General features: G+C 36.3%; 1 protein-coding gene across 1 annotated transcript; it reads right to left on the reverse strand.

Moving 5' to 3' along the window:
- Window positions 1-646: 646 nt before the first annotated feature.
- Window positions 647-26871, reverse strand: LOC120185827 (N-terminal acetyltransferase A complex auxiliary subunit NAA15-like). The gene is made up of 26 exons (XM_039189934.1): window positions 26660-26871; window positions 25756-25834; window positions 25206-25288; window positions 24968-25117; window positions 18388-18503; window positions 10633-10738; window positions 10032-10103; window positions 9815-9930; window positions 9094-9226; window positions 7052-7129; window positions 6897-6950; window positions 6690-6760; window positions 6397-6451; window positions 6146-6241; window positions 5505-5633; window positions 5319-5401; window positions 4982-5212; window positions 3753-3876; window positions 3573-3680; window positions 3323-3454; window positions 2617-2673; window positions 2386-2483; window positions 2203-2261; window positions 2003-2114; window positions 1810-1910; window positions 647-1274 (listed from the first exon to the last, which is right to left on the reverse strand). Exons 1-26 carry the CDS (start codon window positions 26708-26710, stop codon window positions 1072-1074), a joined length of 2697 nt encoding a protein of 898 aa, XP_039045865.1. The 5' UTR covers window positions 26711-26871; the 3' UTR covers window positions 647-1071.
- Window positions 26872-27697: the final 826 nt, after the last annotated feature.

Below are 27697 nucleotides of genomic sequence, written 5' to 3' on the forward strand. Positions count from 1 at the left end.
CAGCGGACCTTACAGATCTGCAACACCCACTTGATGAAATGCAAAGCCTCCATCATCACGATATGACCCTGTGAAGGAGTAGCTCCAACCACCGCTAAACGCAGCTTCCTACTCTTTAAACCAAAAAAAAAAAGTTTGTAGCCCAACATAAATAACACATCGTTTCACGTGTTCTTCATCCCCTTGACCTTGATTATTTTTTACCACGAGATCTCTCGGCCTTGATCAATCCAACACTTTGAAAATCATGCAAGAAACCCTATTTCTAACCGCACTTTAAAATGTAAATAAAAGAATCCTAAAGATTCATTTTTACCAATATATATGAATACGTATGTTATATTACAACATATTAAAAAAACTGAGACAGCTAGGAACAGAATCGTCTCTTTAAAATTTCTAAATTATCATATAATTTAAGTATTTATTTTCATTTGCTAAAATTTTATAAATTTACCCCTAACATATAACGGCAGAAACTATGTAGATAATGATGTAACTCTTGGCGTGAATCATAAATATTAGAAAAAGTATGCATGATTTTTATACGTGAACGACACAGCAGTCAATAAAAGGGGGAAAAAACTGGGAGATTATGATGGAACCCTTTTCGACAACGAAATGAAGAGTGTTTATACATGACAAGAAAACTAATGAAACAACATGCTACGAATATTAGCTCTAAAACAGGTAAAAAAATATAAGGATAAACCACAAGATTTCAGAACCATTACCCAAAAAAATTCTATATGGCCGGCCACCCCCCACCCCCAAAGTTTTGGAGCACAGCCATGGAGCCAGACATCTCAACCAAATGGGTGAGGAAATTAAAAAGCGTGTATATAAATATATATATATATATCTTCAAACCTAGAACCATAACTGCGAATGAATTATACCCATTTGCAAAGGAATGCCTTGACAGCCAGCACCGTCAGAGAAAATTCTGTTCTCGAAACTAAAATCTATGTTCACAATATTCTCTTTCCCCAGCAGCAGCTGCAAAGGCACTCTTTGCAGTGTAAAATTCATGTCATCCAATCCATAAGTACAAACACATTGAGCTCATCTTCAAATAGTAAGGTTCTTAAATGCTTCCAGTTTTCCATTTGCTGTGGCTAAACTTTCACTTCCACTGATTCCGGGATGGCTTGCATCACCATTCACAGTGGTTTCTCCATCCAGATTGTTCGATGAGTTTTGCAGGGCAGAACTGTGGCTACCTTCAAAGTAGGTGGTGTAAGGGAAGTACTCCGCACATCTCACTTTCCATCCTGAAATGTAAAGAACAATTTCAAGCCCTTTCGCCAACAGCAGAAGACATCATCAATAGCACCAGATATGCAAATTCCCACTATCCGTAGGACAGTTTGCCATATACTCAAAGTCTGACAACTCTTCTAATGAGAATGAGCTAAAGGGTGCACACTAAAATATGAGCCAGCACATGAGAACGAAAACAAAAAATATCAAAACCTAAGCACAGACTACTATTACTACAAATTGCCTACAGAAATCTACGGCAATTGTCTAATAAGACACCAACAAATAGGGTTTAATTAGGGGATACTTTTGAAACCATATAAAAAAGCACTAAATAATGCTAAACCATTTATATAAGAAAAGAAATAATTTAATGTATTATATTTTGACAGCTATTCCTACAAAATATTATAAGAATATGCCAAAATGTCTATCATTATTAGAAAAACACTTGTAAAAATAACAGAGCAATTAATTTCAGAAGTTGTCAGTAGGGCACAGCCAAAATTTTAGTAAACCCCAATTTATGTGGAGAAATATACTTACTCAATGCAGCATCTTGGTCAGTAAGAACCTTGTCCAAGAGTTTATGGACTGCAATACAGTCCTTGAGTTTCCACCCCATTACTGGTCCAAGTGCTCCATTCCTGGATAAGTAAGAGAAACGATCAAGATCAAGTTGCAATGCATGGAACCAACATGAAGAAGTCATAAAATGTTGATACGCTAAAAACATTACTTTGGCACAACTTTATTGGATGAATCTTCAATTAACTTGACAGCTTCGGGTTTCTTAGTGGGATCCAAGACATGCAACATTTCTGCAACTGCCACTCTATGCATCAAAGAATCTGCATAACAGAGAAGTGTAAACTGAACGACTATTCAAACTACCTCATGAAGCTTAAAGTGCATCATATTATGTAAAAGCCCAATCACCTTCATGTTTAACAAGGAAAACTTTGTTTGCCTCACTAAGAGTTTTGTCTTGCAATTGACTGCAGAAAAAGAAAATAAAGGAAATTAATGCGTCAGGGATCAAAAATTCAAAATGGTAATACTACTAATAAAATGAAATTCCAGTTGGCAGAATAACTATCATAAAGCCATTTCAAAGAGAACCTGATGAATGGGCGCTCGGCTTCTAAGACACTCCAAACAAGTTTTTCTGCATCAGTCACTGGAACAGGCATCGAGTCCACCTTGTGGAAAAATTTAATCTGTGCAGTGCATTAAATTCAAATAAGCAGCGTACAGACTGGATGATCTTTGTAACTAAGTCAGAAAGGGGAAAAAATGTATTTGCACATGATAGTGCCAATCTGGTAATGCAAAATAGCAAATGCTAAATACCAAGCAGCGATGTGAATCTGGATTCTCAGCATCCAACCTTAGCAGTTGCTTTACAGCCTTCACGAAAAAGAAAATAAAAACAACACAAACATATTAGTATGATATCATAAACTAATAGAAGTAAAGCTGAGCAAAACAGTAGTTCAACTCAAAGATATATTCCACAAACTATCTAATCCACACACAAAATCATTGACACTTCGTTTTGGAACATGAATGAGAGTGTAATTGAACATAGTTTACTAAATAAATTATGCAAATGAAATGCAAACATTGTATGCAAATTACTAAATTAATTAAAATTCAAGTTAAAAAGATGAATTTAAATCCAGAAACCTATGACCTATCTAGCTATTCCTACTACTAAAAAGGGATTCAACAATCCATAACTTTGAAAATAATAAGAAGTTATATTTACATGACTTCTCCCAAATTTGAAATAAAAGCCCCTTCCTCTGAATTCAAGTTACCTAACACAACCAGAATGAACACAGTAATACGACAAAGATGATTGGTTTAACAGTACAGTTGGTCAAGCCAAATATCAAGCAGCAAGGGAAAACAAGATGATGGGGCTGCCTCGCAAAATTCATCACTCAAAAACTATTGTCAGTATTTTTTATAAGTCGCATTTAAATATTAGTTCCCTAGTTGGTCAAACACAACGAAGAGAGGCAGACCGTTCCAATTCTTGGGGGGGAAATACCTGAAAGGCAAGCAAAATCTTCTGCTTTCTCATGTTTACTTCAAAAGAGAGCAGGTGTGTCTCCAAAGAATCAGCTGAGTGCTTCTGAAGCAGTTTCAAGTACTTTGTTGCTTCTGACAAGGGATCCTCTGTCTATAAAAATAACATTCAACAGAGCCATAGCTTAATAGGCAGTAAAGATGAATGTCTTTACAACACAAAAGGCCTTCATCAGGTATCTAAAACACAACAAACAATAATAATAGGTAACCTTCAATAACTTTTCTCCATAAGGATCTGGATCGACAGGTTTAATATGTCGTTTCCCAAACTTGGAGTTGCCACTAGCACTTGATTCTTCACTTTTCTCCTCTGCCTCCTGAAAGAAAGCAGAGTATTAGAAGAAATCAAGAAAGTGTTAGCCAAGAATCATCGAAACAAGCTGATATACTTTCTTAGCTCGATCTGCCTTTCTCTGCTTCTTCATTTTCTTTTTCTGAGAAGGAGTCTTTGATGTGTTGTCCTCTTCTTCAGTCAGCGAGTTTAACGGAGAATCGTACAACTTTAGATAGCATCTGCATTCAAAATCCAGTAGTTATCAGAAAGCAGAGAGAATAAGTTTGAAACTGTAAGTAATTACCAATTTCAAGGAAAGAGTTTCTGAAATAGAAAACCCTGACATGTAAACTCTACAATGGATTACTCACAGAAAGTATGCAACTTAATTGTCGAGTTGCTCATTGCTGCACCAACAAATACCCCGGTACATGCAACTCTATCCTTAACCCAATAGCAAAACAGGAAACACCGTCCCCTCATTTAACTAGCCACAATCTCAAATTACATGATACACACGAGGGACATACAATACTTTCACGAATAATATTATGAGAATATAAACATACAAAAAAATAGATCAACAGAAATTAAGCCTATCAAGCAAAATACTTTATTTTGTTCGACATATATCACTAGGTCTTGCCATCATGTGAATCTTCCAAAGACAACATAACACTCAGCAAAGTATAGAAGCAGAATGTCTGATAAAAGCAGACACCAGTCAATAATAGTAGTTATATTAAAGTTGAACCAGTCATCAACAGAACACATTTTTAAGCAAATTTAAATATTTGCACCTTTCGACAATTAACAGTAAAAAATATCGAGGGAGGCGGATTTGATCTTGAGACCTCTTTACCGAACAACTGGAGTTTTTGCAACTAAGGTATGTGTCAAGCAAGAAAAATATTTACTTTCTAATGTTACATAATGAAAATTTTGCATACATTTAAAGCAATGTTCAGCAAGCATAATTGCAACTTCAACTAACATGTAGTTTTTATTCTATTTTTTAGGTTGCTAGTGTTTTACCTCTGGCCAATGGAACTAAGAGCTAAGCACTCTACCAAATGATCCTCAACTTACACATAATGAATACACCTGAAACCTATGCAATCATTTCCCCAAAAAGAAAATGGAAAAAAGGGTAACAAAGATAACCCAACCCAAAACGAAGCACCACATGCATGTATCGATCAACAATATGCAGCAAGACACAAAAGCACCCTAATAAGGAGACAACAGAGATTATATAGCATTCTACACCAACAACAATCAAACAGAATAAATCTATTGTGAATTATTTAAAAGTGCTTGCAGATCCTAACAAAAATGCTCCACCTGATGGCACCAGCTGCTGCTTTGTGAAAATAAACATGTGAATGTAACCGATCTTGAAATTTTAGCATTTCAACATATGCACGGAGTGTCATTTTCCGTAAACAATATGAATGGAAATCAAATTGATCTTCAGTAATATCAGCATAGTGCTTCTCCACAGCTAGAAATTTCTTCAAGGCCCGTCCAAGATCACCTTGTCGAAAGTGACTTTCACCCGAAGCAAGTTCATACCTTCCAAAGATGAAAACCGCTCCGTGGGAGTATCCAAAATACAATAAGAGATAGCATGCCTAAGGAAATAAAACATATATAGAGGGAAAGGAAAAAAAAGATTTACCACATGCACTGCATGTCGTGAAGGTTGTTGTGCTGGTCCCCATCTTTTGTGAATAATGTAGCAGTTTTTTCTGCCAAAGCTACCTTCAAGAGTGGAAAATATTCAGGGAGAATACAGAATTAGTGAAAGTGTCACCAGTGACAAATAACAAATAAGAAAAAAGATGGGAGAGCACAGCTTTAGCACCTGATCAGCCTGCAACATGCGCTTGACACATTCACTGTTAATATAACGATCTGCAAGATCCATACACCTAGCTTCATCTGCCAATGAAGCCGCAGCTGAGAAATCACCAGCATGTTTCAATATTCGGCTCTGTCACCAAAGAAGCAGCTAATATGAAACCCGATCCAGCTTTGAGAAAAGTCCAAGAATTTTCCGAAAGATATTTAAAGGAAAAAGTTTCACAAAAGAAGCAATAGCCATGTATCAAAATACTAAACCTATGAAAGGAGATCATTTACTTCCCCAATAGCCATCGAGAATTATGTTAAAAAAAAATCAGTATCATTTTATATGAATATGCATTATCAACTTAGCAAAATTTATTGCATGAAACAAAAAATTCAAAGTCAATACAGTAACTGATAAATTTTACAAGTAATATGCCCAAGGATATATATATTGAAGAGTTTTCAGGCAATGCTATGTCTCATTAGATGTGAGATGATCTATACGATACAGATTCAATAATACACGAACAATGTTTCTTTTTATAAAATTATCTTATGCAAGAAGAAGAAGAAAAAAAGGTCCAGCAAACACAAATATAAAACCCAGCAGATTAAGCCAATGTGAAAATTTTAAGATCGATGACCAGAACAAACCTTGACAGAATATAAATCAATTACGGTTGGTGTGTGCTGTATAGCCTCATCAATCTTAGAAAGAGCAACATCATACTGTCCTCTTCTGTCATAATGCTGCAGCAGTTGGCAATAAGCCCAAGTTGCTCAAATTAAGATGCAAAGAAAGAAAATTACTCAAAAAAAATGCAAAGAAAACCCAAATATTTAATACAAGGAAAGAAGAAGAAAGGACCAAGGCCAGTGGGATACAGAAAACTGATGATACCTACCTGAGCCAAAAAGAACAAAATCCATAAAAATGTTGAAGGGGGCTCCTTCTCTGTCCTATCCTCAATAGGAAACACAAGGAAACAAATAACTCAGCATAATAACAAATGTATGCTTGTGTATTAGCAAAGACATAACAAAAACACAAACTTCAAAAATTTTGACACTGTCAAGGCTTCCTCCAACACCACACAAGGCCTGAAAGTATACATTACCTCCAAGGGTTGGCAAATCTAGATTTTGATTTGCTTTTAAGACTTACTATAGTGTAATTAGGGTTAAAAGCATACAGTACCTATCAGGATATCTGCCATTGTTCCTAATTGAATGCTCCAACTCAAGAACAAGTTGCTCTATCACGTCTGCCTGTTTAAGTGAAAATAGGGCAGGAAAATCAGACCTAATTAAATCAAGCTCCAAGCCTATTGCCAAGCAGTTTAGGAGAATTTATGTTTATAGACTCAGTTCTACATTTAGGAAAAATGTACATAAGAAATCATGCCTTGCCAGGGTGATCATACAAAGGAGAAAGATCCGAGAATAACGACGGAACCCCCTAAGAATGCAGAGAAAATGTATCATTATTTCACCCCAAGAAAATATAAGTGCCAGTCAAACTAGCTCCAAAAAGAAATAGATTATCACTAGCATATATACCTTCGTTAGAAGAGGCTTTATATAATTAACTGCTGCTTCACGGAACTTGTCTCCTTGCAGAAAATCAAGTGGTATCCTCTAAAATTTGGGAAAAACAAAATTCCAGTATAAGTCATGGAAAATTCATCATAAATCATGATGAAAGTAGGCATTCGTCGACAATGATGCACATAATACAATTCTCACACATGAATACATATAAAAAATATATACAAGATAAAAAAAATTTAATCGTCCTCAGTGCAAGAATCAAATTTCTAAAAGGCTTAATACAAAATAAGCACCTAAACTTTACCTTGAAAAACAATTTAATTATTGAAAGTGATAGCAAGTTGTCAGTGGAGTGGGTAAAGAATCTGGATAAATGTCCAGATGTGTTTGTTACTATTGTTAAGGATATTGCTGATAGGTTAAGAGTTTTAGAGGGTCTAGTTCGCTGGGTAGCTAGGATAACTAATATAGAGGCTGATGGTTTAGCTAAATCTGGTATTGGCTAAGTTAGGGAGTTTCAGTTTGGGTTGTTTTTTCTTTTTGATTTCCGGGCTTTCAGTTGTAAGGGGGGATGATCTTGGATGTTGTCTACTCTTTGTAATCCCTTTTTTTATTAATAAATTTGAGGCAATCTTTTCCTCCTTCCTCTGATTAAGGAATTTCAGTAAGCGTTCCTCTAATCATGAAGGAGGTTTTTAACGAGGCCTCCTCTTCTTATAAAAAAAGCAATTTGGTGCCTAAATAATTTTTCGCTAAAAATTGGTGCCTAACGTTTTCTCAGTTACACTTTTAGGTGCCCACCGTTATATTTTTTATTTTTTTTTAATTTTTAATAATAAAAAATATTATTTTTTTAATGAAAAAAGAAAAAAATTAATAAAAAACTTAATTTATTTGCAAAAGAACCCCAAACTTTTAATGAAATTATAAAAAACTCAAAAAAACTAAAATATCTCATTTCAGCCCGTTACCATGGTGGAACACCGGCTGACCAGCATAAAAGGGGGAAGTGGGGTAGGGGAGAAGGCACGGGGGTGGGGGTGAAGGTTGGGGGGGTTCTGCTGGATATGGGGTTTTTTTTTACAATTTTTTTTATTTTTAACTAAATTCTCAAAATTACTAGAACTTGACATGTGTCACTTAACAGTGAATTTTAACGGCGGGCACCTAAATTTATAACTTTAGAAACATTAGGCACCTATTTTTAAAGAAAAATTCTTTAGGCACTAAAACGTTTTTTAAGGCAAAGTTCAGGCACTTATTTTTGTATTAAGCCTTTCTACAATCCCTACAGTTAAACACACTTTATTTCCACTATGCAGTAACAAGGCCTTGTCAACTTGTGGTCATGTTCCCACCCTTAAAGGTTGATATAAGAAAACAAATTGGCGGCTTAACTGAAGAACGAAGCAAAGATAGTAATTAGAAAAAGATTTAGCTATCAAATTTGCAATGCTGCCACCACATGAACTTCTAAGGGTGAAGCATATGAAAGTAGAATTTTAATAACCTAGAGTTCTTACCGTCGTCATGCCAACATATCAATTAAATATTCCAGTATTACACAACCATTTGTTTCCGCATTATTTAAGAATATCACACGTCTTGAATAAAGATTTCGCAGAAATAATATACTAGATTTGTCTCATCACATTGGTTCTTATTCAAGCCTTCAAGAAGAAACAATTAATACAACCATAAGTAAACATAGCTACCCCACCTCTCTCTAAGACCGGAGAAATTTTGAAAGGTCCTCAGAAGAAAAGCAAGGTTTTCGTTCAAATTCATACTAGTATTCTATAAATAAATGTAAAGAGAATGCAAAAAGAAAAAGAAGCAACCTAGATCAATATATCATGCAAAGAACATCCAAAGGTAAAATTTGGAACTTGTAAAATAAAAAGATGCATACTCAGAACTGGAAAGATTAACAACTAGGAGAAAATAAAGCATTTGATACTAGCATATTCAGAACTGCAAAGATTTTGCAATATGAATATAGCATAACCATCCATATATATGAAAATGGAAGCAAGACGCAAGTGCATCACCTTAACTGCGGATGACCAAGTGTACTCTTTTGCAAGCGATTTGTATAATGCATCCAGTTGATCAGTCTCATCAGAAGAATATTTGCCATTTTCAGAATACAGGACAAAACATTTCTGCAAGCCTTCATAATATCTGGAAATATACATATACAATATAGAAGTTGTAAATTGGTTGGGCTTCCCGCTAACCAGCCCTAAAAGCAATAAATTACACTGATATACAAGGTTATATTTAGGAGAAGAAATTTAACAAATTTATCTTATGAATTTCGTTCATTTCCCAATCTGAGAAGAGACTGGTAACAGTTTGATGAAACAAAGTTAAAAGACAAAAAACGATTGAATGTGTGAGCTGAGACATTAGATATATACTAATTAGGTTCAAGCTTACAGCAACACCAATTATAGAATATCAAAAATTACATTATTTTTCTAGTCCTTAGAATCTTAGATAAAAAATTCTAAAGGTAAAGGAATTGTGAGCAATCCTACAAGAAGGATGGGCACAAGCTTTTAGTTCAGAAGACATACGTTCAAAGTACATCCAATATTCAGAAAAATTAATAATTCCTCCCTAGAATAATAATACACTATGGCAATGAGAAAAGAAGTCTATATCCTCGAGAAGAGCTAGATAATAAAATACAATCATTTGCTATGAAAAATTCATTAATGAGTTTAACTAGGTCTATCGAAGTGATATAAAATGCTTAAGGTTCACCTGTAATTGTCAGGATTCATGATTAGCAAAGCCTTGTAAAGATTGGAACCTTCTTCTAGACGTCCAAGCTTCACCAGGAGAGAAACCTCTTGTTCTTTGTAAGTCAATTTATCAACCTAGAAGAACAGAATTTGTTGGATTTTAAAAGCCAAGACTTAAAAACTTTCTAAAATTTCAGAACTTAAAGTGTTCTAGCATTATGTATGCTGGCACTTACTATTTTTGGCTCCTTCTTGTGCAATTCCTCAAGTGCTCTCTCAAGAAACCCATATTCCTCTAGCAAGGAGATCTGAAGAAAAATACCAAAACGATAAATTTCCAAAAATAGACTCCAATTCTTGTTAGATACCAGTGAATTATCAAATTGAATAAATATTTACAGTTCTTGTTACTGATGTTAAACGGAAAAGGAGTCCAAAAAGGAAAAGGGCAAGTTAGTCCTCTGTCATAGAATAAAGTAAACTTAGAGCAACTTAATTTTAGTTATCTTCTATAAAACGAAACATGAAAAGCCTTGCTAAAAGTAGAAAGGCTGGACTTGTTTCTATTAGGTCATTTTTACATAAAAGTATATTTGGAAGAAATATAAGCAGAAGGAAAAACGAATTCAATAAGAAATAGGTACTTTCTACGCTTGCATGTGAACAACAAAATTAATTGAAAATAGAAACCGTTCATAAAAAAGGTAGAAAGACATTAGTATCATTTGATTTTGTATGTGTATTACTTTAATTGGTTATGGATGTCCATATAATGGACATGTGTCAGCCAGCCACATCCATCTGCATTAAAAACATACAAGCAGTAACGAGAAATACCTTATATAAAAGCATTTCACCATGCTCACAACGTTCATTATCCGGTGGATAATCATCTTCCAATGTCCCTTCATATGCTTCCAAAATTTCAACTGCTTTTGCAACACTGATATTGACCAATAAAAAGGCATTTAGCATATAAATCTAAAGGATAAGAAATTAATAAGTAAAGCTTCATTCACTTGGATCTAGCTAATGCAAAGACCCATTTGATATCAACTGATCTATAACTGATCTGCCAAATGCCAAATGCAATAATTCAATCAAATACCCAAAATAGAGTCATTTGATATCAACTGGTAAAAGCCAAAAGAAAATATAGCATAATCATTGTTTACAGGTACCACCATTGGAAACAACAGAACTCTGCAGTTAACTAGCAATTGAAGATATGAAGGTATTGTTTAAGGAGTGTTTGTAAAAAGCTAATTTGCAACAAATCTTTATAGATGGACAGGTCCTCAGCTTCCTGCGATATGCCCACTTAATCATAAATATTATTTTTTTTTGATAAGAATGGAAGGCCTCGCTAAAAACCCCCTTCTTGATTGAAGGAACTTAGTGATAAGCTCCTTAATCAGCGGAAGGAGGAAAAGAGTGCCTTAAGAACTTTATTGATAATATAATCTTACATAAGATTTAAACACTACATCAGAATACATCCCATAAAACTTAACAACAATTTTATAATAGACCATATCGCTGGACCAGAAAATCCAGTGACAGGTCCTTACAGTCAACCTATCCCTTTCTTAGCTAAGCTATCAGCCTCCCCATTGCTCGCTCTTGGAATCCACCTCACTGAATGAACCTTGCCATTTGAAAGAGTCAAAATCTGATTAACCAAAGACAAGTAAAAAACAGGAGCCAAAGCCGGTGATTTAATCCATTCCACTACCGACTTGCAATCACTCTCAACAATCAATCTTCCAACCGAAACCCAAACTGAAGCCAGAAAAATATCAATACCCCTTTTAATAGCCTTTAATTCAGCTAGCGGAGGAGTAACTTGGTCCACCTTCTCTGAAAAAGTCAAAAGCGTGCAACACTCCGAATCTCTCAATATACCTCCTATACCTCCACCCGAGCCTCCAAGCCTAACAGCACCATCAACGTTCATCTTAAGAAAATCAACAGGGGGGGGGATCCAACGCAGGTTATGACCAACTCTGTCTAAAGTTAACGAAAACCCATCTGCTAGAGATGGATTACCAATCAGCAAATCCTCCTGAATATTAACCATAGGAAACTTTGCTAAAAACCATTTTGATAACCTGAATCTAACTGTAAAGAACAAAGACATGCTGTCCAGGTTAGAACCTTCGAACACTATAGCATTCCTGGCTTTCCAGATTGACCAGAAGATAACACCTGGAATAAACTTCCATATCGTCGAGTTTCCCCTCAAATCACACCAGGAACTAAGCAAAGCAGGAGGGTCTTGAGGAAGAACAAACAAAATATCCCAGAAGCTAGCTATTTTATTCCACAACTTCCAAGCAACAAAACAGGAAATAAATAAGTGTTGAACTGTTTCCTCGTGAATCTTGCAGAAAGGACACTGTATATCCTCCCCTAAAGAAACTCCTCTCTTAACCAACTCAGCCTTAACTGCCAATTTCTGATGTGCAAGTTGCCACAGAAAAGCTTCCACTCTCGGTGGAGCCAAACCCTTCCAAACTCCTTGTAGCCACACATCATTACTCCCTACCTCCGAGCCAATGTTTTCCCTGCATGATTTAACCGAAAACAGTCCATCTCCACTAGCAGACCAAGAAAGAGAGTCCTCCACCAGCTCTGACAGTTTGACATCCTTTATTTTTATCATCAAAGCTAACCACTGGTCCAATTCCCAATCACTCAGATTCCTTCTAGTTTGGACATTCCACTCCCAACCACTCGGTCCATAGCTGCCAAACTCCACAATCTCCCCCCCTTTATTAATGGAAAGCACGTAGATTCTAGGAAAAAGTATTTTTAGAGGGACCTCATCCGCCCAAACATCATTCCAAAAAGAAATTGATTTCCCATTACCCACTTGCAGCTTCGAGTTCAATCTAAGAAAGTTCCCTACCGAATCATTCTTAGAAAAATTATTAGCAATGCCTCTCAAGATCCATGAAGATTTCGGAGAAGTAACCTTTCCAATAGACATAGTGTTCCAACTGATCTTTTGCTTACTACACAACACCGATTTCCAGAGAGAGTTTTTGTCATTGGCAAATTTCCACACCCACTTGCCTAGTAAAGCCCGGTTAGTAAGATTCAAATCAAGGACTCCTAGTCCACCACAGTTCAAAGGCCTGCAAACCGTGTTCCAATTTACCCAGTGAATCCTCCGCTTATCCCCCTTCTCACCCCAAAGAAAGTTAGCCATTAAGGAATTAAGCTTCTTTCTGATATTGCACGGCATTTTGAAAAGAGAAAGAAAGAAAATCGGCAAAGAGGTTAGCACCGACTTCAATAGGACTGTCCTCCCAGCCAAAGACAGACAAGACGCTTTCCACCCCGCAAGTTTGGAACTAAAATTCTTAAAGACCGGATCCCATAGAGCCTCTGTGTTTTTCCTTGCTCCCAAGGGAAGTCCCAAGTAATCTGTAGGTAGAAAACCAACCGAACAGCCCACTTGTTCTGCCCAATCCGATAACACTCCCTCTTCCAAATTGATACCGAACAGCTTACTCTTTGCTAAATTGAGGTGTAAACCTGTCATAATGCTAAAGATCCTCAGCACCCTTTTTACATTCTTGATCTGATTAATGGAGGCTTGACAAAAAATTATTAAATCATCGGCGAATTGTAGATGGGACAGCCTGGTAGAATTTTCAGCATTCCCCATAATAATACCCTGGAATAAACCCCTCTCGATTGCTTTAGAAAGCATCAAATGTAGCATCTCGCCTATAATGTTGAACAAAAGTGGAGAAAGACTGCAGCCTTGTCTAAGACCTTTTTCCATTGCAAACTCCTCAGAAGGAGACCCGTTAACAAGAATCGAAATAGAGGCTGTAGACAGACATTGAGTAATCCACGATGACCATCTGTTTCCAAATCCCATTTCTTTCATTGCTCTAAACAAAATAGGCCATTCCACAGTGTCGTATGCTCTTCGGAAGTCAACTTTAAAAACTACCCCTTGCAGTCCTTGTTTTCTCCAGAAATCAATACCTTCGTTCGCAATGAAGGCGCAATCCAATAACTGTCTCCCCGGAATAAATGCAAATTGGGATTGACTTATTATGTCGCCAACACAGTCACTCAACCTTTTAGATAATACTTTTGAGAGAATCTTATATAAACTACCTACAAGGCTGATTGGTCTAAAATCCTCCACACTTTCCGGATTAGTCTTCTTCGGAATGAGTGTAATAAACGCGTGATTAACTCCGTGTTCCCATTTTCTACCTATGAAAAAATCCTGGAAAAACTTCAATACATGTTCCTTTAAACCCGACCAACATTTCTTGAAGAAGCCCATGGTAAAGCCATCCGGTCCTGGTGCTTTAGAACTATCCGAAGAAGCTATCGCTTGCCATATTTCTTGTTCCGTGAACTGCTCCTCAAGTTTTAAAGATTGGAACTCTGATAGCATAGCAAACTCCAGGGATAAATCCTCTACTCCCAGCGTTGACATAGAACTATAGGATTCCTTAAAAAAGGCCGCAATATGCAACTTAATAGATTGCGGATCTACAACTTCAGAACCATTGATCTTCAAACTAGTAATTTCATTTCTCCTACTCCTGTTTAGAGCAGTTAAATGAAAAAATCTAGTGTTTCTATCTCCATCTTTAATCCATTTCGCCCTTGATTTTTGAAACCAGATGCTTTCTTCAATCCTATACAACCTCCATAGATCCGATCTGAACTGTAGCAGATTCCCCCAGTCCTGTTGGCAGAGGTCCCCAGCTTGAGCTTTAAACTCAAGATTATTTATCTTCAATTCCAGATCTGCTATGGACTCAGAAATTCCATTGAACTTTCTGCCCGACCAACTTCTGATCGCTATTTTAGTTTCTTGTAGAATGCTGAAAATGCCCCTACTCCTTCTACTCCCCCTCGAAACATCCATGGATGATTTAACTATATCCTCAAACCCTTTTTCCTCTAGAAGATAGTTAAAAAATCTGAATGGTTTGGGGCCCCAATCAACAGTTTTTTCCTCCAAACAAACGGGATTATGATCAGATAAAGATCTCGGTAACAGGCTTTGCAGAACTTTAGGAAAACTTATCAGAAAATCCCCAGAAATTAGGAACCTATCCAATCTGACCCAAGTAGAGGCTTCTCTATTATTACACCAAGTGAACCTTCCCCCAACCATAGGTAGATCGATTAAATTAGTATGATTCAGGAAATTTCTTAGAATAGCTATAGAAAACCAATTCTGTGACATTCCTATCTTCTCTGTCGGATCAAAATACACATTGAAATCACCCCCAATGCAAACTGATACTGTTTGAGCAGTGACAAAATTCAGCAATTCCCTGAAAAAGTCCTCCTTTTCAGCATCAATACTTGGACCATATACATTAATAATCACACATTTATCACATGAATTCTTAAAACTTCCAAAGACAGCTATGAACCTGCTGCTTAAATGACTATTTGTAACTTCAAAATCCTTATCATTCCACAACACCATTAAACCTCCTGCAGACCCCACAGCTGGAACAACAGTCCAACTATTAAGAATACTTCCACCTATCCTTCTCCTAATAGCCTGAGAACATTTTTCCAGCTTTGTTTCTTGAATGAGAAGAATGCCTGGTTTATAATTCCTGACCATAGTAGCTACTGCTCTAGATTTTTCCTTTTTTCGGATACCCCTTATGTTCCAAGAAATAATCTTCATCTTTACCATGTATATATCTATGGAAACAAAACCTCAAAACAAAGTAGCCGAGAGATCCCTACTCCCCCGAAACCACCCCTTCCCCACGATCAGCCAAACCTATCTCCATATTAATTATTTTATCCAAAAAGGCCTTCTTCCCCTCTTTGAATGAGATCCCAAGCAATTTACTGACTTCCCATGTAGCCAGCGCTTCTTCTAAAAATAAGGAAAAATTTGGAGAATACACAGTAGGGATACTAGCCACGTCTAGTGCTTCCCTAATCAGAATCCTTTTCTTTCTTCTAATACCAGTCCTTGCTTCTGATCCATATTTATTCCCTTTAACACCCTCACCATCTCCCCGAGGAAGCTGTGACCGAACTACATCTGCTTTCTGACTAGAACCATCATCATCCTGGGTCTCAATCGGGCTTCTCCCCGATATATTGGTAATAGATAAAATACTCGAGGTAGGAATATTTCTAGACCTATTGTGATCAGACACCTCCAGTGGAAACATTGAACCATTTTCTCTGCGTGGATTAAACCACACCTTTCTACCTCTGGATCTTCTATACACTCTGGAGACAGGCCCTCTCTTCCACCCTCCCAAATGCAGACTCCTAGGCAGGTGATTGAAAGGACTCCAGCTACTAAGGCCAATAGTATGAGGCTCCTTATAACATCCACTCTCTTGATTCCTGCCCATGTGCATCGACTTTTCTTCCCTAACCTCCTCTATACCTTCCTCACTACTAGCTTCTTTGTTCAGGAATGTTCCTTCATTAATCAAAACCTCATTGGATTTGTTAGAATCTTCTCTATGTACTGGCTGTAACCTAACGACGACCCCACCAGGAATTGGCTTTGGGAATAGATAAGAAGGATCATTAGCCTTTTTTTGCACATTTGATTTATCCGAACCAGATTGTTGCGGCTCCACCAAAGTTTCCAACCGGGATTCATTCCCCTTACCAAACCCCAAATTGGTTAGATTAACCCCAGGCCCAATAAAAGAAATTGGATGGTCCTCACTCGAATCCACAGATTGGGCTGCCACACTTTCAACTATAAAATCATCTCTTAAACCCAGCCCTCGATAATCCCCTTTTAAATTCAAAATCCCATCTGGTAATTCTGACATCATAGCACCACTATTTTGACTTTGTAGTTCCTGCGACAATAAATGCTCTTCACCTTTGCCGCCTACCATAGATGTATAGTTTTCCCCTACCAACCCTCTGACATCTGTATCCCTAGAATCCTTAGCTATCAAATCCAGCTTACCAACTCCAACTGAATGGTTATCATCTTCCTTCTCAGGTTGAGCGTCGTTACTGTACACACCTTCTCCGGCCACCATAGATTTTTTAACTGCAAAGCTTTCCTGTTTAATACTAACCGATCCCAAGTTAATTTTAACCTTGAAAGAACGCCCATACGAACCCATATTAACAAATTCTTGTATGTCGAACGGACTGGCCACCTTCAGTAAAGCTCTTGCCACCGCCATATCCTCCCTTTTGATTGTCGACTCGTGAATACAGACCAACTTCCCCCACTTTGAAAGTAACTTTTCCAAGAAAGATTCGTTCCAACATAATAAAGGGATTCCAACCAGTTCAACTGAGCAAAAAGCCAACGGAACACCTTCTTCGCTCATAAGCGGATCAAGCCAATCAAACCAGAACAACAGTTCCTCCCCTCTGCTCGTCCTTGCTTTTTCTAATTCTTCTACTGAGTCGAAAGTTAAGATACAAGAGTTCCATGTATAACCCCATTTAGCTCCCCTGACTATGATTCCATCACTAGCCAGCCCCTTCTCCACTAATTCCAAATCAAACTGGGATTTTATAATTCCAGTCAATGATCTTTTAACCCAATCATACTCATCTAATGGGATATGCATCTCCCATACATTTCTCAGTCCTTCTTTCTCTCCTGGACGACCCTCCTTAAACTCTTTGTTCCCCTGAACTTCCCTTTGCTCGTCATAAGAGACCAGCGCATCCTTATATGTTCTTTCATCCCTCAATTTGCTGATCGACACTGACCTTGGTCTTCTTCTCAAAGTCGTTCCTATTTTCCATTTACCTTCTACCCTTCTGACATCTCTATTATCCTCTTGCCTGGACCTCTGCTTCTGGTACTTAGCTACACCAACTGAGACTTTCTTACCATCTATCCAAATACCATTCAAATTTGCTATCGCTTTCATCAACCCATCTTCCTTCTCAAACTGAACGAAAGCAAAAGTGTAGTTCCTATAATTCTGCTTGGTGGAGCTACTCGGAATGTAGACCCTAATAACACTACCATGTTGTTGAAAGATTTCCTTTAGTGTTCGCCAAGTTACCCTCTTACTCAGAAAGTTGACAAACGCCGTCCATTCCTCACCGGAGGACTGGCCGCCTATGGCACTCTCTCTCACTCTCCCTTTCTCTCTGACACTCATAGCTTTTTTTAGGTGCATATCCTATCATAAATATTATTAACACCGTCAACATGATATACACTCGCCATATAATGCCAGAAAAAGATTCTGATTCCATCAAAAGAACCTAGTATTTTTTAACCTTTCATGAAACCTTTTTGAATGCTTAGCTAAAATCATATAAACCACATGAACTATATTTTAAAATTGGCAGTAAACCCACCCATGTTGGCACCCTTTTAACTACGTAATTATAAACATAGAATTCTGATCCCTACAAATTTAATCTAAAGAAGACTTTAATTATATGAAGAAATGTTTCAAAGCTTCAATAATAACAGGCCCTTCATTTTCAACCTCCACATATCGGATAACAATAATCTTCTTAAACATGTTTAACAAAATAAGTCACATACACAGAATGTAAGCATGAGCATGGATCTTTTTTCTATTATTTGAAGAAAAATAAAAGAATGACAAGTACTTGGAGTTCAAATGGTGGGCTACAGCAAAGCCAATCCAGTTCATGCGATGATTTGGTTTCAAAGTCAAAAGTTGTTGTCTCGTCTCAACAAATCCTGTCAAATCTCGCATTTGTGCCTGCAATAAAATGATAAAATAAAAATATAATAATTTCTGAAACAACATGAAATGAGAAATATAAGAAAATTCGGAATACAAAACCATGACCAAATACAAATAATAATAATTCTATCAAACATCATATCTTAGCATAAAGACATCTGCAGTATAACAAGAATGAAAAGCTAAAATCAAACTGGTTGTTTCTTCAAACTACTTTATTTTGTGATTAGGTCGAAACAAAACATTCCATTAAGATGCTAAATCTGAGCCATCACTCAAAAATATGCCACCAAATATCAGACGATGTCCATCAGACCTTTTCCTTCCACTAAAGCAATAAACCTTTTTATAAAAACTATTGTCCAAATTTGAAAAGTTAATAAAAACAAGCCAACTTTTTTAAGCTTAAGAAGATTGTTACAGTCTAATACAGACTGGTTAATTTTATCTCTACATGTCTCAATATAACATGGTTCTATCTATCTATCTATCTACTAGAAAATTCCTTCAAGCAAACTTAAACAGCTTCAAGTTCTTAGAATTTTTTTTTGGATAAGAAAGGGAGGCCTCGTTAAAAAACCCCTTCATAACCGTCAAAATACTAAAGTATCTCGAAAGACATTGGAAGGAGGAAAAGCGTGCCTCAAATTTTATTACCAATCAACAGAAATACAAAATACACAAAACAGCACTAACAGACATAGCTTTAGCCCGAAAGCTCACTCCTAGGAAAACCTGAACCAGAACACCACCTTAATCAATTCCTATCTTAGCTAATTCATCCGCCTCACAATTCGCACATCGCTGAATATGCCTCATGATAACATTCCTATCTATAACAATAGACACAATTTCATTCACAATCAAATTAAATAAAGAAGAACAAGAACCCGGCTTCCTAATCCAATCTAAAGCTTTGGAGCAATCACTCTCCAAAATGAGGCTTCCCCTCAATGCCCAGGTAGACTCGAAGAAGAACAATAAACCCACTTTTATTGCCAGCAACTCTGTCAAAATAGGAGGACCGGATCCAATACTTTCAGAAAAAGTCCCACGCACAGCACCATCATGGTCCCTTAAAATACCTCCAATTCCTCCTTTACACCAATGCTTATCCATTGCCCCATCCACATTCAATCTGAAGAAACCCAAAGGTGGAGGGCGCCAAGACACAGGAGTAATTAACACTTCCTTTCTGCTCGAGTAAGAGTCTGCCAAGGCAGGATTACCCACAAGACAATCGATTCTGGTTATAAAGATTTGTTTTGCAATTTTTTTCCAAACTTTGGTAAAGCTGTCAAAAAGGCTGATAGTTCTTTGTGCAAAATAGGACATGACACTGTTATTCTCAATGACTAGATTGTACTTAAAAATGTCCTCTTCGTACCAAATCTGGCTTGCAATCTCGTTTCCGTTAGTAAACTTTCCACCGACTTGCACTGCTCTTCAATTTTTAATGATATTGATTGTACTTTGCAGGCACTGAACTCGAAGATGATGATTAGTAAGGCCAGCTTGCAGAATGGTCTCTACATTCTTTCTGCCTCTACTAAAATCGAAATCTCGAAATCTTTCACCGCTTTAAAAAAAGTTGATAATGTTATGTTATGGCACTATCGTTTAGGTCATCCTAGTTTTCACTATCTTGCAAAAGTTTTTCCTGCTCTATTCATTCATAAAAGGCCAAATTCTTTTTCTTGCAAAGTTTGCTCTCTTGCCAAACATACTAAATCAACTTATTCTCCTTCTACATATAAGCCTTCTCACCCTTTTGCTTTGATCCACAGTGATATTTGGGGTCCTTCTCGGGTGAAGAATGCTGATAATTGTAAGTGGTTTATCACTTTCATTGATGATCACAATAGGATAACTTGGACTTATTTGCTAAAAGATAAATCTGAAACTGCAGGTGTTTTTACCCAATTTTATAACATGGTTCTCACTCAATTTGGGTCTAAAATTCAGCTCTTTAAATCTGATAATGGCAGTGAATTTTTTGCTAAGTCTTTGGGTGCGTTTTTCAGGGAAAAGGGCATAGTTCAGATTAGTTCTTGTGTTGACACCCCACAACAAAACGGTATTGCCGAAAGAAAAAATAGACACCTCCTTGAAGTTACTCGTTCTCTTCTATTTACCACCAATGTTCCAAAATATTTGTAGGGGGAAGCCTTATTAACTGCCACATATTTAATCAATCGAATGCCTAGTAAAGTTTTACAATTTCAAACACCTCAATCTATATTTCTGCAATACTTTCCCCATTTTAAACCTATCTCCTCCATTCTTCCACTTAAAATATTTGATTGTACTGTTTTTATCCAAAACATTGCTCCTAATAAGTCCAAGTTAGATCCTAAATCATTAAAGTATGTACTGGTTGGGTATTCTTCACTTAAGAAGGGTTATAAATGTTATCATCCTCCTTCAAAACGATTTTTTACCACTATGGATATAACATTTTATGAGCAGGATCCCTATTTCACTCAGGCTGAAATTCAGGGGGAGACATGGAAGGATTTTCAGCCACATCAGGTATCTCCTCCTACTCTTCATTCTCAACCTTCAGAATTGCCACCAATTTTGTCCTTACCAACAGATTTGTCACCTGTAACTACTCCCATTGATCCACCGGTAGTACCTATCACTACTTCACCCATACCCACTTTAAATACCCTTCCTGAAAATACACCTACTCCCATTCAAAATATTCCACAAACAACACCAATCAAACAGCTTTGTTTCTATACAAGGAAAAGAAAACATATTCCTGAGGCTGTTTTGCAATCTGATGCTTGCCGAGAATTGGATTTGGGTCCAACTGCCGAAATAGAAGAAGAAATCAGTAAGTCCACTTCCCCTACTCTAGATGACTTCCCTATTGCTATTAGAAAAAGGGTTAGACAGTGCACCAAGCATCCTATTGAAAAATTTGCTGGTTATAATTCATTGATGCCGTCTTTTCAAGCATTTACAGCAAACTTGGATAAAGAACAGGTTCCCACAAGCACAGCTGAAGCTCTAAAGGATTCAAAATGGAGAAGGGCTGTTGAAGAGGAAATTTGTACACTGGAGAAAAATGCTACTTGGACTGTTACGGACCTTCCTCAAGGAAAAAAAGGTTGTTGGCTGTAAATGGATCTTTACTGTAAAGTATAACTCAAATGGTAGCATCCAACGATACAAAGCGAGACTAGTGGCCAGAGGCTTTACACAAACATATGGGATAGATTTCACAGAAACTTTTGCACCTGTGGCGAAGCTGAATACTGTTCGAGTACTCCTAAGTTTGGCTGTAAATTGCGATTGGAAATTACACCAACTTGATGTAAAAAAATGCTTTTCTTAATGGCAAGCTAGAAGAAAAAGTCTATATGAAGTTGCCACCTGGCTTAAAGTCTGTTGAAGGAAGTAACAAGGTGTGCAAGCTCAACAAGTCTCTATACGGGTTAAAACAATCACCCAGAGCTTGGTTCGAGAGGTTCACTAAAGTCATCCTAAAAAACGGCTACAAGCAATCCCTCGCCGATCACACTCTTTTCATCAAGGTAACTTCTACAAATAAGAAAGCGATCCTTATTGTGTACGTGGACGACATAATTCTTACCGGAGATGATGAAGAAGAGATTTGCAATTTGAAGAAGTTGTTAAATAAGGAATTCGAAACCAAGGACTTGGGAAAGCTAAGGTATTTCCTAGGAATGGAGGTGGCAAGGTCAAAAGAAGGACTTGTGATCAACCAAAGAAAATATGTACTTGATTTACTCAAAGAAACTGGTTTTCTTGGTTGTAAGCCGATTGATACACCAATAGAGGCAAGCTTGAAATTTAACACAGAAGATGGGTCCTTGGTAGACAAAGAGAAATTTCAAAGATTAGTTGGGAAACTAATTTATTTATCCTTGACAATGCCAGATATAGCATTTCCTGTAAATGTGATAAGTCAACACATGACTAATCCTACTGAAGAGCATATGGCAGCAGCAAATAGAATTCTCAAGTACTTGAAGAAAACTCCAGGACACGGTTTAATGTTTAAGAAGACAGAAGACAGAACTATTAAGATCTTTACAGATTCTAGTTGGGTCGGAGACCTTACTGAAAGGAGATCCACTAGTGGCTACTGCACCTTTATTTGGGGAAACCTTACAACTTGGAGAAGTAAGAAACAATTTTTCGTTTCAAGAAGTAGTGCTGAAGTTGAATTTAGAGCACTAGCATTGGGAATATGCGAAGGAATTTGGCTACTTAAACTACTGAAAGAACTTGTCACAAATCAAGAGGATCACTTTGAAGTTTTGTGTGATAATCAATCTGCTATTCAAATTGCCAAGAACCCGATTCAACATGATCGGACAAAGCATGTTGAGATTGATAGGCATTTTATTGTTGATCAAGTTAACAAAAAGACAGTCACACTTTCATACATTCCTTCAGAAGAACAAGTTGCAGACATTCTAAGGCTTTGCCAAAGCCTGTTTTCAATAAATTACTATTCAAGCTGGGATTATACAATGTATATTCTCCAACTTGAGGGGGAGTGTAGGAATTATAGAGATGATTTGTTACCATTCCTATAAAGATATGGTTTGTTACCATTCCTATAGAGATATGATTTTGTAAATAGATTTCTACAATCCCTTATTTTAAGGGATCATATCCTAGGATTATTATTTTTCTTTTCTTAGAGTTTCCTACTTTAGAGAGATATTTTGTATATAAATATGTAATCTGTCATATTGAAAAGAATAAGAAATTACAGAGAATTACTCTGAATTCTACACAATCCCAGGAACTCCACGTTTAATCAACTCTGTTTTTTTTTATAGAATATAGGCCTCATTAAAAATCTCCTTCATATCCTACATGTTATATAAGTAACATGAAAGACAAAGGAAGGAGGAAAAGAGCACCTCTGAATTGTATTAATCTTGAACATAACATACAACCAATCCATAACCATGGTCTGCTTATAACATAAGACTTAACAATCATAAACACAAACTGCAGCACTAAAAACCAACCCCTTAAAAAAACAGAACACCCCAGCTTAATAACTATAACTCATAACCACTGATCATCCTATACCAGCTTTTGCCAACTCATCTGCTTCCCAGTTAGCAGCTCTCACAATATGTCTTGAGATGATACCCTTTCCTTCCACATAAGTAGCTACGCCTCTTACCAAGGACTGAAACAACGGGGTACATAAATCTGGATTTTTGATCCACTTGAGAGTCGTGGTCGAGTCTGATTCCAAGATAATCCTCTGAGTTGGAAAAGATCCCAACTCTTCAATGAGACTTAAAACCTCTTTTGATCGCCAGCAACTTTGCAAGAATAGGAGGACCTCCTCCAATTTTTTCAGAGAAAGTTCCTAGTTTCAAACCTCTATCATCCCTAATCAGACCGCCAATTCCTCCTTTGTCCCATCCCTTAACCATTGCCCCATCAACATTAAGTTTAATGAAATCTTCTGGCGGAGGTACCCACCAAGAAGTAGGAACGCTTCTATGGTTCTGTCTTCCAATCGAGTCTGCCAATTTTAAATCCCCAACTAGAGAATCAAAAGGAATATTAATATCCTTGAATCTCGCCCCAAACCAAGAAACAGTTCTGAATCTAGCAAGAAAGAACAGCAGTGCAGAATCCACTTTCCCTTTCTGGAAAATAATCTCATTCCTACATTTCCAACCCGACCACAACACCGCCCTTGGAATGAATTTCCAAATTGTAGATCTCGGAATTAACTCATCCCACAAAATTAAGAAGTCAATCACCTTATTAAGAACCACAAAAGAAATATTCTAGCCCCTCAAAAATCTAGACCACAAAACCCAAACCACCTCACAATGCAAAAAAAATGTGAAATTGACTCCTCTCCCTTCCCACACATCGGGTATAAGAGGTCCTCAATCCCAACCACTCCTCTCTTCGACAGCTCCTCTTTCACTGCTACTCTTTGATGTGCAACTTGCCAAACAAAAGCTTCTACCAGTGGAGGAGCAACCCCTGCCCAAACATGCCTCTCCCAATTACCCTCCTCACCCTCATTACCCTCAACTCTGTTTTAACTCCCAACTTTATATGGAAAACTTTTTCACCAGTATTTGTTGTCTGATCTTGGGTAATTGGGTTTTCATCCAATTATACTAAGTGGCCACAATGAGCTTGCCTTTACCACGGACATTATGGTTTTAAAAATGCTAGCACCAAGCTATTTTAGTTGCAATCTTAACTTGCATATTAAAATTGAATACTTAAGATTATTAAATTCCACAATCGAATTCAAGAAACCTTTCTGGCCAACCACAAAGCATACAATAGAAATTCCTTTAACTATTCAAGAAAATTCCATGCTAAGCATAGATCTTGGGAACTTATGCAAGAAGGAGTTCTTTGGTATGAAGGCATGATTCTTGGATTAAATACAGAGTCTAGAAGCACAAAAATCAAAAGGAAGAAAGGTAACTCAGGTATACCTGCAAGAGTGACAAGTCCCGTAGTATTTCAATGTTGTCTGGATCAATTCTCAGAGCATTTCTATAGCATTTGATAGCCTCCCTGTATTCTCTATCAGAACGATAGAGAAGACCATAAACATGCCAGCAAACATGACTTTTCAAATCATTCTACAGTAGGATAAACAAGAAAACAATGTTAGGAAATAATGACAGTGCTGTGACATTACATGGATTGAAAGAAAAGAAACAAGACAACCTTCAAACCTAGCCGGACAAGTTCATATGCTTCAGGTTTACGATCCATGCAATTTAAAGTCAACCCCTTCATCGACAATGTTTCTGACAAAAAGTAAAAAAACCCATAAAAATATACAAACACTAAAAATAACAGGTAGTTAGACTATGGAGTGCAAAATTCTACTTTGAAGCTGCTTATTTAAATAGATGGGTATATTTCATAAAATGCAGAATGGGAAAACAATATATACTCTAGCAATAATACATTATTGTAGCTAATAAAAACCAACCAAGATAAAGCATCATACATCATGGAATAATCACTATACAGCTAGTGCTTTCAAAAAAATGCAAGTGATAGCTATGACAAGACGTAAGAAACAATCATGTCAAGTTATGGGGTATAACTGTAAATATAATCCAAACTGATAACATGGACACCAGCAATATCTATCTAAAAAATAACCCCTTTGCCTTGTAAGTATAAAGTTATTTTTTTTTACAGTTCTTGCATCTTTACACGGGTACATCAGAATATAGGGACCAAAAAGGTGCATCAATTAAACTACCTCCATGATCGGGAAACTTTTTCAGTATCTGATCAGCAGCCTTCAGTCCTTTCTTGTATTGCTTAGTTTCATATGATTTCTGCAATGACAAAAAAATTATACACGAGCTTTAGCAAGAACACGTGAACCTTCAAGCCAATAATATAAAATCCAGTCAATAATATATAAAAATTAATTGCATCAAAATGTGCTAAAAGGAAAAAACTCTGTCGAGAGTTTATTTACCATAGGAAGTTAAAAGGGGAAGGAATCACCAAACAGTTCTAGTTTTCACTAATCGAAGAGAGAGGAAGAGAGGGACTCAAAGTGGAATCCGGAGAACTTTCATATGTAGCTGTTTTATATCAAACATAAACAAAGTTCTTAAAATATATAAATATTCACATTTTAACCTGTGAAGCTAAAAAGTTATCCAAGTATCAGCTTGTTATCAAATGCTCAAATAGATTGCTTCTCAAGGGTCATGTAATGTCTTGAATAGTTGTGTTAAAAGCCAAAAATGAGGAACATTGTTTAAAAAACGTTCAAAAGAAATTTTATTTTTTTACATTTGCTTTTTGAAAAAAAATGACCTCATTGACACGGTTTAAGCAAAGCCGATTAACTTAATTAAGCTTCAATAGCTAAACCAGAAAAAAATGAACTTAATTATAAATAAATAAAGTTGCTAAAAACTAATTGAAAAACAAGCACATCTAGTCCAAATTTCTGTTGATCATTCGATATCCAGATATTTCTTCGACGACCAAAGATACCATCATACAGCTAGGGTTTTACAGGCAAAGAACAAGATGATAAAAGAAGTGCGATCGAATAAACACTGCATAGGAAAATCAATACGAAATCGATGCCGATTAGAAATACTAATTGAACCATAAGAGAGAAAAGAGAATCGAAGACTTACGACGATGAGTTTGAAGAGATTAGCTTCTTTCGGAGGCAAGGAAGCTCCCATTGCTTTCTCTGAAGAAGAAAATTAGAAACTCGTTGAAGAAGAATTAAGATTCGTTCGACGGAGAAAAAGGGTTATAAGATTGAGAGAGATAAGGGGAGAGTTAGGGGTTTGTAAGAGATGAGAGAGTGGACTGGTGGCGTTTATCTGCTTCTTCAACCCTACTGTGAACAAGAAGCGTAAAAATAAAGGTAAATTTAAAAATAAATAATCTATTGTTCCGAAAAAAGAAAAAAGGCAAGGAATATTTTTGTCATTTTCAATATTTTAGGTTCCGCTTTTTGTAATTTTGACAAAAATATAAATAATATGGTTGAATTAATGATAATGATTAATTTAGTGTTAATCATTCATCGGTATACATTATTTTAAATAACTTTTTAATAATATATCTAAATATTATTAATAGATTACTGGTCTCTTCCGTGTTAAATAAGGTTTTGAACTTAGATCAAAAGAGAAGTTTACGATCACCTAAACTACTAATATTTTATTCACGATTAAATATATTTTAAAATAGACAAAAGAGTAACTTTTGCCTCGTTGGTAGACTCAATTTATTACTTTTGTTTTTATTTTATTTTCGTATTAATTTAGTCCTCAAATTTGTTCAACTGTATCATTTTATACCTTACCCCTAAATTAAAATCTTAAATTATAAACCCTAAATTAATATTATAGTTTAAAGTTTACGATTCAGAGGATATATGGTTATGGTTTATGGTTTATGGTTTATAATTAAGGGTTTTAAGTTAGGGGTAGGTTATAAAATGATGCAATTAAACAATTTTGAAGGGTTGAATTGATGCGAAAATACGATAAGAGCGAAAGTAATAAATTGGGTCTAGTATAGAGATAAAGGTGACCCTTAAGCCTTAAAAATATAATTAATATATAATACTTGATTTATTTTATTTTTGATAAATTTAGAGTTAATAAAATGTAATATATATTCAAATATTTTCAATTATTTGATAATAAACTTACATA

Source organism: Hibiscus syriacus, unplaced genomic scaffold (assembly GCF_006381635.1).
Source record: "Hibiscus syriacus cultivar Baekdansim isolate YM2019G1 unplaced genomic scaffold, ASM638163v2 tig00113124_pilon, whole genome shotgun sequence".
Lineage (NCBI taxonomy): Eukaryota > Viridiplantae > Streptophyta > Magnoliopsida > Malvales > Malvaceae > Hibiscus > Hibiscus syriacus.

Bases quoted from the DNA above. Each gene is read 5' to 3' on its own strand.
- LOC120185827 (XM_039189934.1), bottom strand. From the start codon at position 26,710: ATGGGAGCTTCCTTGCCTCCGAAAGAAGCTAATCTCTTCAAACTCATC. The intron at 10,739-18,387 runs GTACTTGTCATT...GGTCAATATCAG, and splicing joins GCCCACCATTTGAACTCCAA to TGTTGCAAAAGCAGTTGAAA. The intron at 6,242-6,396 runs GTAGGTATCATC...CAACTGCTGCAG, and splicing joins TTTTGTTCTTTTTGGCTCAG to CATTATGACAGAAGAGGACA.